At 46.1% G+C, this 18,109-nt stretch overlaps 1 protein-coding gene across 6 annotated transcripts in view; it reads left to right on the forward strand.

The window, feature by feature from the left end:
- The window catches only part of ARHGEF2 (Rho/Rac guanine nucleotide exchange factor 2), a 152,766-nt gene extending 137,910 nt beyond the window's left edge, over nt 1-14,856 (forward strand). For all 6 annotated transcript variants that reach the window (XM_061606837.1, XM_061606843.1, XM_061606841.1 and 3 more), the window contains 9 exons: nt 1,943-2,010; nt 2,095-2,289; nt 4,997-5,095; nt 5,734-5,801; nt 7,514-7,555; nt 7,670-7,720; nt 8,462-8,872; nt 10,879-11,068; nt 11,540-14,856. In XM_061606837.1, the coding sequence (XP_061462821.1) occupies nt 1,943-2,010; nt 2,095-2,289; nt 4,997-5,095; nt 5,734-5,801; nt 7,514-7,555; nt 7,670-7,720; nt 8,462-8,872; nt 10,879-11,068; nt 11,540-11,625 (1,210 nt within the window). In that variant the 3' untranslated portion in view covers nt 11,626-14,856. The remainder of the gene's footprint in view (nt 1-1,942; nt 2,011-2,094; nt 2,290-4,996; nt 5,096-5,733; nt 5,802-7,513; nt 7,556-7,669; nt 7,721-8,461; nt 8,873-10,878; nt 11,069-11,539) is intronic.
- Nucleotides 14,857-18,109: the final 3,253 nt, after the last annotated feature.

Below are 18,109 nucleotides of genomic sequence, written 5' to 3' on the forward strand. Positions count from 1 at the left end.
TGATGAATGACAACAATGAGCAGGTATTGCGACTGACAGATCCATCTATTTCCAATCCATGTCAGTTTCACATATAAGCTGATTTATAAGGCATTTCCACCATGTGGTGTTTTTTTTAGAAAAATTAGCACAAAATGTGTGTTTAAATCCGTATTTTATCACTAAACCCATTTACATTTCTAAACATTTCATCCTAAAATATGCATTTTTAAATGTATTCTGGTAGTCCTTTTTTTTTTGCCAAATACTGTATCACAAAATTTGGAGAAGTGCCCAATTCAAAGGATAATTACATTCCAATCCACATGTTAGTCTGTGAGATGCAGATTAGGCCATTTTGCATCAGATTTCAGAGAAGGAGGATTCGTCAAGCATCCCCGGGAGCTCATGCACACCCAGTAAAGGTGGAAGTAAAAAATACCATTTAGGGGAAGGGCTGAAGCTCAGCAGTCGGGCATCTGCTTTGCACACAGCTGATTCCAGGTTCAAATCCCAGCAGCATCTCCGGCCTAAAGCCCTGCAGAGCTGCCTCTGCCAGTCTGGGTAAACCGGGCTGGGGATCCTCAGGCCCAGGCGCCAAATGTGGCCCTCCAGAGCTCTCTGTCCGGCCTTCAGGACTCTCCAGGCCACACCCTCTTTCCTCAGACAACACCCCTCACCGGCCTTGCTTCACACGTTCCTTGAATGCTTTTGCTTGGCTGGAATGAACCCTTGAATTGTGATAATGGCTCGTGTGCGTGTGAATGAGAGAGAGAGACCCTGGCTTTTGTGTGGCTGGAACGAGGCCTACTGTGCAAAGGTACGAATCATGTCCATTGCGCCGCCCACTGGGCCTGCCCACAACTGGCACGCGAGCCCTGGAAATTCCCCCCTCAAGGGAAGGTGGTCCTCAGGTTGGAAAGGTTCCCCACCCCGATTTAGACAATACTGAACTAGATGGGCCCATGGTGTCACTCAGCGTAAGGGTCCCTATGTTCTAAAGAGACCTTGGGGTTCATTGAGGCATGCTCACTGAAAAGTTCAACTCAATGTGCAGCAGTAAAAGAGGTAAATTCCACCTCAGGTATTGAAACTATCATGGTCTGTACCATGATGCCTTTACCTCAATCAGTGTTGAAAGGGCTGTCATAGAGCTGAAATGGCAGCCAAGGTGGTGGAGCCCCTCGCCTGGGAAGAAAGGCTCAGCCCATTTGGGTTTTTTTATCATAGTGGGGAAGAGAGGCAACTAATACAGGTAGGGGTGCAATAGAGGTTTCTAAAATTAGGAATGTTCTGGAGATTGTAAATAGAAGGAGAGAAGAATTCTTCCTTTCTAGAATTCCACAGAATGTGGGGCTCTGCTAGACATTTATCAACAGACCAAAGAAAGCATTTCTGTGGAAGGAATGGAGGTGGACTTTGTTGCAACACATTTTTAAGGAGCCTGACCAGATTCTCACAGAAATGCGTGCATATTTTGTGGTAAAATAAGTATTTGAGTATGTATTTAAATACAAATTTTTGGTTCAAGTTTTTAAAAAACAATAATTGCAGATTAATGTGGAACTGGACTTATGAGAAAGCACGTGCAAAGTTTACGTGGGCCAGAAACAGATTGACCTATCAGCCTTTCGAAGCAGAATGCTGAACTATAGATGGAACTCTGGCCTGATCCAACAGGATAGCACATTCGTGGTGGACCGGTCCATCCGCGCTATTAACTCTTGAGAGCAAAGGTGGAACCTCGAGGTTCAGAGGCAGTGTATCTCCAAATGCTAGTGGCTGAGGACAGGCCACAGAAGGTGGCCACCACCTTTGTTCCTTGCTTGTCAACACCCAGAGGCTTCTGGGTGGCTGCAGCTGGACAGAGACTGCTGTTCTAGATGGGCCTTTTAGTCTGATCCAGCAAAGCAGCTCTGCATACATCCTTAACCTGATATTTTTTGTTGCTCTCTCGCTACAGTTGCCCTGACCGGGCTGACTTCCCACTAATTGAGACAGAGAATGAAGCCTCTCTGAGGAAGCTGAAAGGTAGGGCAAAGCAAGCTCTCTAGAAAGAGTGCTGTTCTGACTCACTTCCTCCCCCTGGCAGTCACGTTTTCCTCTCTCCTGCAGATAAGATTCAGCAGCATGACCGGGAAATCGCAGAACTCTTGGAAGAGAAGGTGGGGCTCTTCAGAGACATCCTGCTCCTTCAGAGCAGCAGTGAGGATGGCCCCTTGAGCTGTGTGAACCCCCGCACCCTCTTCCGCACTGAGTCATCGGACACCCCCCATGGCGAGAAGCTGATCCAGGAGGCCATCAAAGAAGGTAGCATGCTGCCACATTCAAGAGACTCCCTCCCAAAATGTGACCTCCGCTTAAAGGTTTATCCCCAGGGGAGCTTTTCCTCGTACCAAATACACTGCTTTTACCTCCGTTAATTGATTTGCGCCGTCCATAGTTCATGCTCAAGGGTAGCTGCAAATCTGTTGGATTCCATTCACTCAAGTAGGCATTCCTCTGGGAAGGATTAGTGTCACTGTTTCCTTGTGGCCTCGGCCTCTAATTTTACATTTTTACTCCCTCTGGTTGCGCAGTTACTGGGCATGTGCAAAAATGTTTGACCTGCACAGTATTTCCACTTCCTCTTGCACTTCCTGAAGTTTGGCAGTTGAAAACAAGTGGAGTTGTCTGCCCCCTTCTCTTCTTCCTTCTCCTGGCTCACCATCACAGTTCTTTCATGCAAGCAGCCCTCCCTCCCTTCTTTACGCTGGTCGGTTAGGAGGAGAGAATGTATTTTGTCAGTTGATGAGAGATGGGGTCATTGGCCCCTACCTCTTCTTCCTGGTCTGTTACAAGGGTGAATGAAGTCCTTCTCCCCCCCCCCCCGCCTTTCTGGTGGGAGGGTGGCAGTGGCACATTCTCTGCATTGTTTGAGAAAGCACTGAGGAGATTTGTACCCCTGTTTGTGTGTGTGCACAGTCCACTCATGGCCAGCTCTGGCCCAACCTGCCTTGGTTTGGGCTCTCTCTAAAACACCCCTCTCCCCAAAATAAAAATTAATCCAAAAGGCAATGATGCTTCCAGCTGATAAAATGTCTTCCACCCCTGGCTAGCCATTTTGAAGTGAGCAAGAGCTCTTGTAAGAGCTTCTCCCAGCTTTTTCATGAATGTAGAGCTCTGCAGAGCAGCCTTGCACTGTTGTTGCACAAACCCTAGGGAAGGAAACAAAGGCAACTTCCCTCCTCCGAGAAGTGCCACTGCTTAGTCTGCCTGGTGGCTGTTTACTCTGGGAGGAAGGGAGGGCTTCAGCAAACTGTGAAGGCGGAAATGCAGAGCAGTTGGAAATTGCTGGATAAACCACCGGAAACAAAATGGAATTCATGGGAGAAATAGTGAGTGTCGAAAGGGGAGCAACAGGAAGTGATGATTCACCTGCCCACAAAAAAGCATCAAAGCAAACGGTCTGCAAAGGCGTGTGGAGTGGAGTGGAGCCCTTTCGTTCTAAACTTTTTGTATTATTGGCAGATTGGGTTACTTCGAATTTACAGGGGACAAACAACGTTTTAGCTTTTGTTTGTGGTAACGCATGTAAATGATGCGAATTAAGAGGAGACAGCAGGAGCTGCAGACACACAGTAAATCCCTGAGTGGATATGCCTTAAGTTTCCTGTCTTTGACAAGGGAGAGAGGAGGCACAAGAGCCCAGATCACGAGAGGAATGCACCTAAATTGAAGAGGGCATCAGCAAGAGTTGGGTGCCATTTAAGGATGGCTGAATGGGTGATGGATGGACATTGATCCTGAGTAGTAGATGAACGTTAGTTCAGGAGGCCAAATCCGGAAAGAACCTCTCCTTTGCAAGCTCCATTGACATGAACAGGTGCTAAGAAACATAACTAATGCCATCCTCTTGAGCACTCCAATGAGGCTTGTGCCAAAGAGCTTCCCAAGCAAATTGTGCCCTGGGCTCATTAGGTTGGGGGTGGGAGAGAATGCTGCTTCCATTCTGCACCTTGAAATGTCCACCCAGCTTAGGCAAAACTCCTACTGCTCTCTCTAATAACAAGCTCAGGTGGAGAGTGCTATTGGAAATGGAAACAAAACAAGTATCGGTGTGCCCCAGGTAACCCCAAAGTCTGTTTTTGTCTTGGTTTTGTTACTTTGCAAATAAACAGACAAGATAAGGGGATACAAAAACAGCTCAGTGAGGTTTGAGCATGCTCTGAAGCTACATAATGTCAAGTTCGATTGGATGAACTGGAACAGGTTCAGAGGAGGGCAACAAGGATGATCAGGGGACTGGAAACAAAGCCCTATGAGGAGAGACTGAAAGAACTGGGCATGTTTAGCCTGGAGAAGAGAAGACTGAGGGGAGATAGGATAGCACTCTTCAAGTACATGAAAGGTTGTCACACAGAGGAGGGCCAGGATCTCTTCTCGATCGTCCCAGAGTGCAGGACCCGGAATAATGGGCTCAAGTTGCAGGAAGCCAGATTTCAACGACTTCAGGAAAAACTTCCTAACTGTTAGAGCTATACGACAGTGGAACCAATGGCCTAGAGAGGTAGTGGGCTCTCCAACACTGGAGGCATTCAAGAGGCAGCTTTACAGCCATCTGTTGGGAATGCTTTGATTTGGATCCCTGCATCGTGCAGGGGGTTGGATTTGATGGCTTTATAGGCCCCTTCCAACTCTACTATTCTATGATTCTATGAAAAAACGGAACAGAAAGACCGAATTGGCTTTTTTGAGCTCTCAGCTGTGTATATTGTCCTGGAGGAAGACGTGGCTGAATGGATGAATAGACCCCCAAATTAGGAAGTGAGGATACATTGCAACACTGGAGTTGGTGAAGGCTGCAATAAAATGTGCTGGGTGTTTGGAGAGTGGGAGGCAATGCTGGCAATTTGGATTCTGTATATAGCCATATAATGTTGCCAGACATACGTATATAAATACGGTTTTCTCATAAAGGTGTGTATCTCTCCCTCCCGTTGTCTTTCTCTCTCTTTGCTGACAAACGCACACGCAGTGGAGCTTCTCAGAGACCTCTTCGTGGGACCCAGCTGGGACCAAAATCACAGCCAGGCTCCCAACGGCTGCCCCAGCCCGAACCCCAACAATGCCACAAGTACGGCGCCAGCTCACTATCTTTCCGGGACTAAGTACCCCTCTGCCCTGCCAATTTTCCCTTACAGGTCTGTCTCCCCACCCCACATTCACATTATGGGGGTGAGCAGCTCCCTTGCTGAGCTATTCCAAGCGAGGGAATTAACCCTGTGTGTTCAGGGACACCTGTGGGCCATTCCAGGCTGTTGCTATTTTCCAGGTGGGATTCAATCATGTACCAGCAAATTCTGGTTGCGCAGCTAAAGCTGATTTGGCACTCTTGAGCAATAAACACGCTAGACTTTTTGCAGTAAAGAAAGTGACAGGAAATGCACTGGAAACTGTAGGATAACAATTGCTTGATGTGACGTTGCATGACCTCCCTACAAATAAATTGGAATGAATGCTCAATAAACAGCCAATGTTGTCTAACCTCCCCACAAACATTGTGCATACAAAGCAGGATGAATGCTCAGGTTAAGCAGGTTATCTGGAAGCAAACCGAAAGTTGGATAGTAGATGAATTAACTCCCGCTTGTTTTTCTTTGCTGGATAAAGTTGTGTGGAGTTTATGGGGCTACAGAATTCACGGTAGGGAAGGTGTGAAGGTGCCTGGAAGGGCTCATCTCTTTGATCTGCTCATCTGTCTTTCTCTTGCAGATGGCAAAACCGGAAACATGAACGGCTCTCTTGAATTTACCAGGGTTGAGGCTGACTCAAATCAACGGGTGAGGTTTTTGGTGTGGCGCAGTGGCGGGAGGTTAGCTGCGTGCTCTCCCTCTCCACTTCTATATAAGAGCCTCATATCTGTGTCTGAGCCTGGGCTGAAGTCTACATTGGAGCAGCAGGTTGTCCTGGGACAAGATGCTTTGGGAAATGGACTAGACTGAACCGAGAGGCACTCTCCTGCTTCCCCAGTAGGAAATGATGTCATTTCCAGTTAAGGAGAGGCTGGGAAGTCGTTTCCTGGCTCTGCAGAATCCCATCGCTATCAGCAGTTGCACACACGCCATCTCCAAGTGAAGTGTCCTCTTTTTTTCACTTTTGTTTTGGAAGGGGGTGGGCAATGAGCGGGGAGGGGGAAGCTTCAGACATGTTGGGTTTTTAAAAATTCTCATCAAGAATACTTGAAAAACCTTGAGGGCCATTTCCCCCCTTAAATATTCTCAAAGAACGCTTTGGAGGGGGGGAGGGAACCAGGCAAATCCAGGGGAATTTGTCCATCACTAACTGAAATATTTCCGTGTCCTTAAGATCTCCACTGTAGTTTTTTCCAGAGCGGAAACCTGAGTTGCAGCTCAGTGGTCGATCACTTGCTTTGCAGAAGGTCCCTGGTTCAATCCCCAGCGGCACGTCCAGGTACAGCTGGGAATGTCCCGTGCCAGAGACCCTGGAGAGCTGCTGCCAGTCAGTGTAGACAAAGCTGAGCTGGATGGACCAAGGGCCTGACTTGGCAACTGAGGTGGGGGGAGGGTTACTAGGGATCAGGCTTCCCTGCTGGTGGCACAGTGTCCTGGTTGTGCCTTGCCCTCGCCAGAGAGGGTCGCCTGGTGCCAGGTGAAGACTTTCCTATTTTCCCAGGCCTTTTATTTAAATTTTACGTATCTGTGTTTTGAGAGATGGGTCACAAATTTGCTGGTATTTAGGCTGGTTTTAAATTTTTTATGTCAGCCTGTTTTTATGCTGCTTTTGGGGGGGGTGTTGGGAGGGTTCTGTCCCTTGTATTAAGATTCAATTTGTGTATTCTCTTATTATTATTTATTTTTTCCTTTGGGGGTGGGGGACTTTGATCAATGGGCCACCTAGAAATGTATTTAATTAAAATAATAAGGCTGGCTTGGTGGTGGCTGGAAAAGGGACTGCATTCTAGTAGAACATAAAGGGCGTGCTGTGAGTGCCAGCTTCTTAAAGAGGCAGATCCTGGGAAGCCAAGCAGGGAGCTCTCTCCTACCTCCAGTCCACCTCTGGCCTGGCTGCAACATCCTGGGGAACTGTGGGATGAGTCTGGAGGTGTTGGGGTGGCGGAGAGAGAAACAGCAACGGGAGCATTCAGTGACATACCATCTCCTGCAGAAATGGGCAGTGGGCCTTGGCCACTCACGGCCATGGCCTCCGACTAGAGCAGTGGCGTGGAACCTGCTGTGGCCTCCAGTCCCCTTCAGGCCCAGCCATGATGGGTCAGCTCAGGGATGGTGGGGGCTGTCTCCCAGCAGCACCGGGGGGGCACAGGTTCCCCACCCTAGTCTAGGCCTATGAGCAGTTGTTTGGAGAGGTTGCCCTCTAGGGACTCAACAGCCAAAGTCTGCTCATTGTCCTTGGAGGCAGACTTATGAACCACCAGGCCAGACTGAGGACCAGTCGTCTTCACGTTTTATCTCTGTGATCTGGTCAGTTTTTCCAAGGCAGCCTCTGATACAGTTTTGTTGCATTCCTGCTGTAGGATGGGAATGGAAATCAGCTGCAGCAGAGAGTACCACAGGAGGTAAGTGGAACGGAGCCCTGGGCTGGTGGGCTGGGGCTGCGTTCCCTCTTGTCCTGGGGGCTGAGAGATGGCATGACCTTGTCTGACCGATTGTGCTGTCCTTCCACCACCCAGGAGGTGCTGCAGCGGCTCAGGACTCTCTACTCCCTACTTCACAGCCTGCAGGTCAGTATGGATTGAACCTCCACTCCAGGTTCCTCTTTGGAGAGTATCCTGGTTTGTTTGTTTGTTTGTTTGTTTCAGAGTATAATATAATGTCTCTGCCAAGTGTTTGCATGTCTGTGTACACAAAGGCTGGGAAGCAACGCATTGCTAACCCAGGTGACCAGCCACTGGAAGACAATCAAGGGTGGAACGCTCTTCGATTTCACAGTCCACGTATGCAGTTCCCTTCCTGGAGAGACCAAACATTTTGAGCAGCCTTCCCCAACCTGGGGCCTCCCAGATGTTTCAGACCACAATTCCCATCAGCACTGGGACTGACGGGAGCTGGAGTTCAAAACAGCTGGAAGACATCAGGTTGAGAGAGGCTAGTGTTGGGTCATATCCCATGTTAGTCTTACTCAGAGTAGGCCCATTGAAATTAATGGGCATGGCTAACTTGGGTCCACCAATTTCAGTGGGAGTACTCTGAGCATAGCTTGGATGTAACCCTATGAGTCTTCAGAGGCCAGTGAAAATGTTGTGGTTTTCTTAAATAACTGCAGGACTGTTGGGCAGGATCAGTGCTTAAATTGCCATCCTGACCACCACTGCAGCAGCAGGGCAAGGATACAGTAAGGCCGTAGCGTGGTAGCCTGGAAATGTCTTTCTGACTAACAGAGTTAACCCAATGCAGCCACTAAAAATGCTGATTGGGAAGCATAACCCCCCCCCCATTGCCTCTCTCCTTTTCCTACCCTTCAGGGAGTTGTGGCACATCAGGATACCCTTCTGGAGCTGCAGCTGCAGGAGGCTGGCGAACGGCGGGAGAGGCTGAGCCGAACCAACTCGCGCAAGGAAGGCTCCTCCTCGGCGGACCGGCAAGCCACAGACCTCTCGCTGCTGCAGAAGCAACATGCCCTGCTGCAGGAGGAGCTGAGCCGTTGCCGGCAGCTCTGCCAAGAGAAGGCGCAGGAAGCGGCAGCCCTGGAGGCCCGGCTGCGGGAGAGCGAGCAGGAGAGGGCTGAGCGGGAGCAGGAGGCAGAAGAGGCGCGCAGGCAGCTGGTGGCCCTCAGGCAGCCCGTGGAAGCCGCCTGGGTCCGGAAGGGGGCAGAGCCCCGGAGACGCAGCTTGCCCGCTGGCGACGCTCTGTACCAAAGCTTCACCCCGCCTCTGGTAAGCGCCTCACGTTGGGCTCAAGTGCTGTCCTGCTCGTCCAGTCTTTCCAGCCCCGTGCTCTCCAGGTCCTTGAGACTACCAACTCCCATCGGTTGGGACTGGCCAAGGCTGACAGGAGCTGGACCCCAGGACGTCTGCAGGGCGCACACAGTTGGCAAGGCCATTCAGTTTCTGGGGAAGGAGGCTGCCCGGATCAGGTGCAGAGCCTTCCCCACTCCAGGCTCCAATCCCAGAGGGCCCCTTCCAGCCAGGCTGGACCTCCGGCCTCATGTGAGACAGTGGACTTCCCTAAGTGCAAGACCAAAGCTGCAGGCTTGTGCCACTATGAAGTGACAGGATGTGTGCATGGCTGAACATCTGCCCTCACCTTGGTTCTGGCAGTTGTTGGATCCCCACCCCACCCCACCCCTGCCAGCTTGTGCTACTCTCCTTTGAATGTCTGAGCCATCAGGAAATGCAGGCGGTGCTTTACAAAGGAAGGCCCAGGGGACAGAACCCTGTCCAGGGGTGGAGGTGGGGACTGCAAGCTGCTGTTGTTGTCGTTTTAAACCGTATTTATTTTTATATCACAAATACCACAAAAAATAAGGAAATATTGCAGCCTCAGTTTCATGACACTCCTCCTTTACAATTCAATATCCTTTACAAACCTTTTATAAATGATACCAGGCTACCCTTTGGAAATTAAATACTTTTAATCTTAATTTAATTGATCTCAACCCTTCATTAATTTAATCCCCTTCATTAATTTAAGTACCTAAAAGGAAATGTTTACTGTAATGTCTAAAACAAAAAATCTAAAAAAACATTCTGATGTCTCTTTCTCCGTTTTTAATTCAGTCAGTCTCACAGATGGTCCAACATTTTATTTCCCAAACAGCTATTCTTGGGCCCCATTTCCCCCCCTGCAATCAGCTACCAATATATTTACTGCCAAAATCAATCATAAAATGAGTTCTTTTCCCTCCTTTGAACCAAGAAAATCCTCATAGGGTCCCATGGAGGGCTTCAAGTCTAAAAGTCAGCACAGGACGATAGAGGGAAATGGTGGCAGACTAAATTGGGGGGGGGAGGGGCTGAGATCAATTCAGTGACATGCCTCAAGAAGGCTTAGTTACAGCAGGGCAGGGGTGGCTATCCGGTGGGCTGTATTCTGCCCCCCCCACCAAAGTTTTTCTTGTGGCCTTCTAAGAACCCCCCCAATTGGCATTTTTTTTAAAAAAAATACTGACTGCTCCTGTACATCCCACCAAAAGGGGTTTTTTTGGTGGCCACCCAAGACTGTCACCCCATATTTGCCTTTTTAAATATATTACTACCTAATCTAGTAAAATCTGATAAACATGATTTAAAATAGTGTAGAAGAGCTGGTGGAAATAGCTCTTTTGGAAGGCAACCTTGAGAACTGCAGTTCTTGCCACACCCACTTTGAAACTTTGGCCATGCCCTCTTTGACATGCGGCCACCCGAGGTTGACCCTCCGCCCCCCCCCCAAAAAAAAAATAATGGCCGCAACTGCAGCCAGGTGCAGGGCAGAGAGAGTAAGGAGTTCTGCAAGGGCTTCCCAGCAGAGGTGGCGTGTGCTCTTGCTTCCTCACGTTTTGCTAATGGTGTAGTGTGGCTCAATTGGGGATGGGGAGTTCTTGTTCCTTCTCGGAGATCTCTGTGGGGAAAAACACCCAATTCTGAGAGAGTAAACCTTTTTTGAGGATTACATTTATTTCTGCGAAATCATTATTTATATTCTGCTTTTCAGCAAATCCTTCCAGGCAGCTTAGAAATAACAAAGACACGGGGTTGTCTCTAACTAAGTCATACTCAGAGCACACCACCATGTCCAGCATTTTCAGTGGGTCTTCTTTGAGTAGGACTGATTAATAGAGGTGCAACCTCTATTAATAAAATCACAATATTAAAATGGATTGAAAATGTAACAATTCCTCAGGATCCTTTTTTTTTTGAGACTTAAATCCAGGCTCTCGCCCTTCTTCTCTTCCCAATAGGCTAGCAGAGGAAGTGATCCACTCTCCCCCGGCTGCCACTCTCTCCACCGGACCTTTGCCAGTTGCCAGCAGGATGAGGTGGCTTACCATGGCGTACCTGGTAGACTTCAGGAGAGTGAGCGGGATTTGGACATGCTGTCAGGAGAAGAAGGGTTGGTCAACCAACAGTCTCCTCCTTCCAGCCCACGAGGTGAGTTGAAATGGGTCTCCTGTGACCCTGTGGCTGTGCTGCCATCACGCATGCCCCGTTCACATCACCCGTGTAGCCATGCAGGGCACAGGTATGGGGAGGCTTCCTGTGCTTGTTGAAGGTCCCCACCCATTTCCGAAGCCTGGTTTGAATTCCTCCTCCCTCTGCTTGGGTGAGGTGGCCCTAAACGTGCAGACTGTGCAGCACTGAGTTTGGCCATTTAGAAATCTTAAATTAGATTCAAATTCTTAAAATTTGACCAAATTTCAACTGTGTGCACAAAATTTTACTCTGATATGGACCTCCAAATGTAAGAGTCAAGTTGTTTCTGCAGAAAATATCTGCATCCTACAATTCACCTGTGTTTTCTTTTCCATCTTTGGCTTTGCTTTGTATATTTTTCATTAAGGAAAAACTTCAGTTTGAGATTGATCTTTATTAATGGAAATATGTTTTAAAACTGATTTCCAGATTTCCAGAGGATGCAGGACATCCCAGAGGAGGCTGAGAACATCCAGGAACTGAACATTGGAGACAGTGGCTCATCAGATAGTTAGACTGTGTGGCCGGGGTGGAGTACCAGCCCAAAGCCACCAGGCAGGGACTGCTGCCACCAAACGCCAACTTTCCTCCAGTCAAAGCCACACCGTGGAACTTCAGGGATTTAGAAACATGCCAAGTGGGTTGAGGGCGGATAAGAGGGAAACCGTGTCCTGAGAGCAGGGAAAGACATAGGGAACTGGGCCACAACTCTCCCTGGGTACCACTGCTTGATCTGTGGCCTTTATCATTCCTCACTGATGGACGATGGTTTGGGGGTCTATTCTTATTGCCCCACAGGGTCTCTCCAATTCAAATTGTGGGGAGCGTGGTGGCAGGGAGAGTCTAGGCACCATGAATATCAGGGGACCTGGTATATCACTGATTCCAAGCTGCCCACGTCTGTGCAGTTGAACTTTATTTATTTTGGGAATGGGAGGAACCTACCCCCTCCTTATGAAGAATAAGTTTTAAATTATTCTTTATTTTTTTTAAGAAAATGGGTTTTTTTGCTTTTCCATGGGACTCTGTGAGTATATGCAAGGATGGAAGGAACAAAGGAACATTTTCTAGTTTCCTGGGCAACCTCTTCATCATGAGAAGGGCGAGGAGAGAGGTCTGTCAGCTGAGATGATCCCTACAAATCCACAAAGTTCTTAACACTCTGTGTGCCCCAAACAATATGTCCCAACACCAAGCTGGTGCACCTTCAGTAGAGGATTTAACCACGTCAACTCCCTTATTAGGGAAGGGAGCATTTCCACTTTGGAGTCCAGTTTTCCTTTTGACCCATGTAAGGCATTTTTACGTTGTTATCTCTCACACATGCACACACAGAAATCTGCTGCCGAGAAAGCAATGTTCTGTGGGGATGAGCATTGCTGTCTTCCTGTGACACAACAGCACAAACAACAAACTTCCTCACACATGCCTCTTGAAGGGAACCCTTTACATTACAAATCAGTAAACTGGTTACGTTCATACTTGTGTAGGGGTCACCATTTTCCCCCTTCCAAGGAGATTTGGGGGGTTATAGTTGTGACAGGGACTAGAAGTGTTTCAGGAATAAATGTTTGCCCCTTGCCATGGACCGTCAGTTCCTGAGAATGTTGACCGTTATTAGTGGGTTTACCTTTGAAGTGCTGACACACCCTTTTGCCCTCTGGCTACCAGGGACGTTTTTTCAGGAATATGGCAAGGGGCCTCTGAATTGTCTTGACAACTAGTCAAGCTGCTAAAAATCAGCAATTCCTCACTTTGAGATGAGCCTGATTAATGTAATTACAGTTTGCAGGAGGCAAACATCCACTATGCACTATGATAGCCTTTGCCTACCTGATGCCCTCCAGACGTTTTGGATTACAACTCCCAGCAGCCCCAGGGAGCACAGGCGGGGAATTGTAATCCAAACTATCTGGAGGGCATTGCATCAGCAAATTCTGCATTACGGTTAGCGTGAGTGTGACCCTTATCAGAGCCTGCTGTTTTGTAAAACATGGAGAAACACTGCCTCTTTAGCAGACACAGCTGCTGGAATTACAGCCTCCCAGATGGTGGATTTTGACCTAATGTTACTTGAATGATGATGATAACTTTTGAGGAAACTACAACAGCACAATTCTGCCCTGCTACCCAGCCAAGGAATTAATGTCCTCTCCCACCCTCCACAACAGCCAGGAGTAGCAATGTTACTGAAAAGAGAATTCTGCTTTCCTTTTCTGGTAGAATTGTCAAAGTACAAAAGCCTCCATCTGAATCCCCAGAGTGGAAATCGATAGCGCTCGCTACAGGTTGCTGGTGATGAGGACCAGGGCATATTGTATATTGGGGAGGGGGGCTAAGCAAAAACTATCTTTATTTAAACTCAGTCTATAGTTACTTTCTTTTTCTACCAAAGGTGAGGATTTTTCTTTAAGGATGGCTGTCTGGGGGAAAAAGTTTTAATCCAGGGATTATACAAGGAGTTTTGATCATAAGCTTGATCATACGTTCTTAAGGGAGGTTGGACTAGAGCTCTGGATCTTACACCACAGCACATTGCATTGAAATTAACAGGGAGCTCCTGTTGCAATGGGGCTTATGCTGGATCCTGACCCATTGAAAGTTAGCTCCAGAGCAAATTCACATAGCAGCATTTTTTCTGCCAGGCGTGAATATAATTAAAAAAACAACAGGGATCATAATTTGCAAATGAACTACCTTTTCCTCCCCATTTTATAAAAAGAAAAAATCAGGCTCTCACACAGACCTTAAGATGTCCCAATTGTAGGGTTCCTCAAAATCTCTTGAGTCACGTTGGGGACACATTTGTGCATCCAGTGGGGTAAGCCCATTTTGGATAACAGAAGTGTTGATAAAGTAAAATGCTGCTCCCCTCCTCTTATGGTGCCTTTCTGATGGCAAATGCATCATATGTAGAAATAAAACCCAATGGGTGTCTTTCCCTCACCCCCATTTTTAAAGTCTACATCATCCAGCAAAAAGATCTTTTTTTAAAAAAAGTAATTTTAAAACATTAAATCCTACCATGCTGACCAATTACACCTCTTAATACGTTAAAAGAGAGAGATTGTTACAAAAGATGTTTTGTTTTTAAATTAATGCTCAAGACTGATTTATATATATATATAAGATGAGAAAATGGTTTAGTTTCCTGTTGATTTACCTTGTAAAAGGAAAGAAAAAAAAGGTTAATTAAAGAAGTCAAAGCCAAGAATGTGTCAACTTTGCTGGGGGTTGAGTTGGGGGGGGAGTTGGTTGAAGGGACGGAGATTTCATCAAGCACAAGGCAAGAAGAGCAGGGAAGCTGGCCGTGGAAGGGGTGTGTGGGGCAGAATGAACTGGTTCCCGAGAGAGCACACTGATGGAAAGGACTGGGGTCCTCCTGGGATGCATGTGGCCTCCTGTGCCCCTTGCGGTTGGATACTGTTGAGTCCCCACCACTAATACAGACTGGTCTCGTGATAAATTCTGAAGTGCAGGCATTCCTCACGACAACCTCCATAGTTGCATATCTCTAAGACTACAACAAACATGGTTTCTTTGTTTTTTACCACTGCAGACGTAATTGTGGGTTCAGTGCCAAGCCAGCTTTTTCACTCTCCTCTCCTGCTTTGCACAATAACATCCAGTCTCATAAAGAGTTCTAGTGAACTCAAAAGCCTACTCACTGTTATGTGATGTTTTGATTGTCAATAATAAAGGGGCTTTGGGATTTTTCAAAATAAAAATGGCAATGTTCACACTTAGCTAATGTAACCCCTTCCTTTGCTCAGCTCATTCGGTGGGTTTCTCTGAGAAAGGCTTAATTGGCAAACAGCCCCTGATCCCGTCACAACTGCTGATGGATGAACAGTGACATCATGCAGCTTCCCCACTAGCCATTTCCCGCAAAAATGTCACTCTTGGTCCACTCCCTTTTTTACTGGCCATCTACATGGAACCTCCAGGCATCCTTTCGTGTTTTTCCTGTGCTGCTGCCATCTCTTTTGAAATCACAAAAAGCCTGGAAGTGTGGTACAATCTCCACCAGAGTCCACCATCTTCACCCTCCTCTTCTGTGGGTTTGAAGAGAACTGGCTTTCGTGTATGCAATGACAGATATACAGTAGCAAGCAGGTGAAGCTCCCTTTCCTGGTCAGCCCCGTTTTAGTGGGGTGTTTTATTTATTTTATAACCAATTTTAATTTGCATGACATAACTTGTTTTCATATTAAAATATTTGTGAAATAGCACTTAAGCGAAAATGTGTTTTAGCTCAAGTAAAAACACAGCCATGCTTAATTAAAAATGTTTTAGTGTCAATTTAAAAACTGATGTAAAAATGTTCCCAAAGACACACTCAAGTGGATTGTCACACCCACATGGCTACATTATGTCCACTAGTATGAAGAAAATTTGCAGGACGGCCATATTTGTATTGTTACTCATATTCATGAACTCACATTATACAATGAAAATCATAACTTTTGTTTAATGTCAGCAAGAATATATATATAGGGTTATATATAGGAGATATAGATACAAGCCTCTTCTAAGTCTTAACTGACTTTGGTTACAGTTTACACTTCTCATTAAGCAATAACAGTTTTATTCATGCACTCACAAGTACAGCTGTTAGTCATCTTGATCCATATTTATTTATTATTTAAGGTATTTATACACCATTTTTCAGGGAGCCCTCACAAAGTGGTTTATATAAGATTACAACAATAAATAAGATAATACCTATACATTTCACTATCAAATTAGCAAAGCTAGAAATGTCTGATTAATATGTAATTGTGCAGTCTTAAAATTTAAAAATGTATTTTATGTACTTTTAAGTGAAGCAAAGTCATCTACAATATCTTTGTAACTGATAGACAATATCACTAGATTTGATAAATGCTCTTGGCCCACTTAGAACAAATTTTGGTTTGCTGAAACTTCTTCCACATGATGCAACAGTCATAGGTAAAGTTAAGAAAATCCATAATGCAACATCAATATTGGGGTAGGCTTTTGATGAAGGACATTCATGCGTTAATTGCAAAACAGAGAGTGGTGATGCTGACTGGAAATCCAGAAATAATTACTTGAAGCTTTCTATTTTCAGCAAAATTTGTACAGATCCAAATCTTTGCTATGCTTTAGGGCAAGATCAGCAATAAAAGAAATTTAGCTCTGCAATTTGCATGTTCATAATTGATGAACCAGATAAAAATTCAAAATCAGCAATTCCATTCAATTTTTTGTATTTAGAGTGCAAGTAGGTCATCAGTGTGTCAAGTATATTTAAGTTATGAGTCTTGAATGACTGCTCTGATGTTACATTAAAATCGTCAGGAAGCTCATCAAGATTCATCTCTTACTTGTTTTGTTCTCTTTTGGGGAAATTCAGTGGTCATTTGCCCCCGCCCCCACAATGAAGACTCACGAGCCAAACATTGGTTGAAAGGTCAGATACATTAATTATAACAATTAGAAGAACTGCAGACTAAATTAACCAAATTCAGAAAGTACAGGCAGGGGAGGATTTAGTCTAATTCTGGTAGAGAAGCATTCTTCCAGTCCCCTGGGCATGTAAACAGCCACCGTCTGTGGCTCCCCAGCCAAAACTTGGGAGAAAATTATTCCCTCCTTCCTAGGTAAGCTTTGGGTATGTGAACCCCAGATCCAGGCCCTGCTATCCAGCATTCATCAAAACATGCATGTTAGGCCTAAGGGACACCCCAGACGCACCTGGTGTACCGCAATGGCAGGTGCCCCAAGGTGCCCTTAACCCAATAATGCCTCCGTTCTCCTAACCTTTCATGTTCATAACTTCCCCACCTGCCCTCACTAATGCCAGATTAATGCACAGTCCACACCTCTCCCAAGAAGCCAACCAGAATTTCCCAGCAGTGTAAAGCAGACCCTAAAAGCCCCTCGAGGAATCGCCTCTCCCCAATTCCTACTCAACCCCTGAAACTAGCCAGAAGCCAACACTGCAAGAGGGAGGGAGGGACGGAGGGCACAGCAAAGGCTAAGAAGGGCGAGGTGGGGTGGGAACAGGCTTATGAAGGCTCCAGCCTTTTCCTGGAAGGCCCTCCAATCTCCTGCCTTTGGGAGACAATCTCCCTGAGTCGTCTTTGCGATAAGGGAGGGGTGGCACAAACATGCTCCCCACTCTAACGGCATGAACAATATTCCATTTGTTCAGCTAGTCAAGTAGCATCATGTAAAATCGCTTTAAAACAAGCAGCATGTATTTCTTATAATGTGGCTGTGAGACCAGCAATCATTTTTGCTTCTTGACTCACGGACACGTCTTAGGAGTGCTGATTAACATGGTCAACATTAATCACAGCTAATGTGCAAACAAATTTAAAATCAGTTTAGAAAAGGAGGCTTTGTGCAGTGCAAACTGCTTCTGAAATGCTCAAAACTGCTTCAGTCTGTTCCCAACTTTTTTTCTACTTTTGGAATCTCTTTATGCAAAGCTTGAATTGCTTTTGCTTTTGACGACCACCTTGTTTCCAAATGCCCCTTTAGTGAGATCTTTAGATTGTTCATTATGATTTCCCAATGAACAGCTGAACTTTTTAAAAAATGTAAAAAAAACCTTTGCACAGTTCCAAAAAAAAGTAACTATATCAGGTATCACAGAAGCTGCATGCACAAATTGAGGTATAAATCTTGCCAAAATATTTCTCTGTTTTATTAATCACATGGATAATTTTGATTTTTTTAATAAAGAAATAAATATGAAAATCATCTTCGAATATGTGAAATTCATGCTATAATGATGATTTTAAGCCACAGTCTGTTGTTGCCAGCAGCCAATCTTACAGCCCCCCCTGCTGATTTTGCACCCAGTGTTGGGACATGAGCCACACCACCCTCATTATGTAACTGGGTGATGGTCGCCAATCTAAATTTTAGCCTTTACAGTGGCCATAACAGCTTATGAAGCCAGGGTTCTGTAAATAAGTCCAATTGCGTTACATATACAGCAATTTCTTAATATGTGACTTGTTG

Source organism: Rhineura floridana, chromosome 22 (assembly GCF_030035675.1).
Source record: "Rhineura floridana isolate rRhiFlo1 chromosome 22, rRhiFlo1.hap2, whole genome shotgun sequence".
Classification (NCBI taxonomy): domain Eukaryota; kingdom Metazoa; phylum Chordata; class Lepidosauria; order Squamata; family Rhineuridae; genus Rhineura; species Rhineura floridana.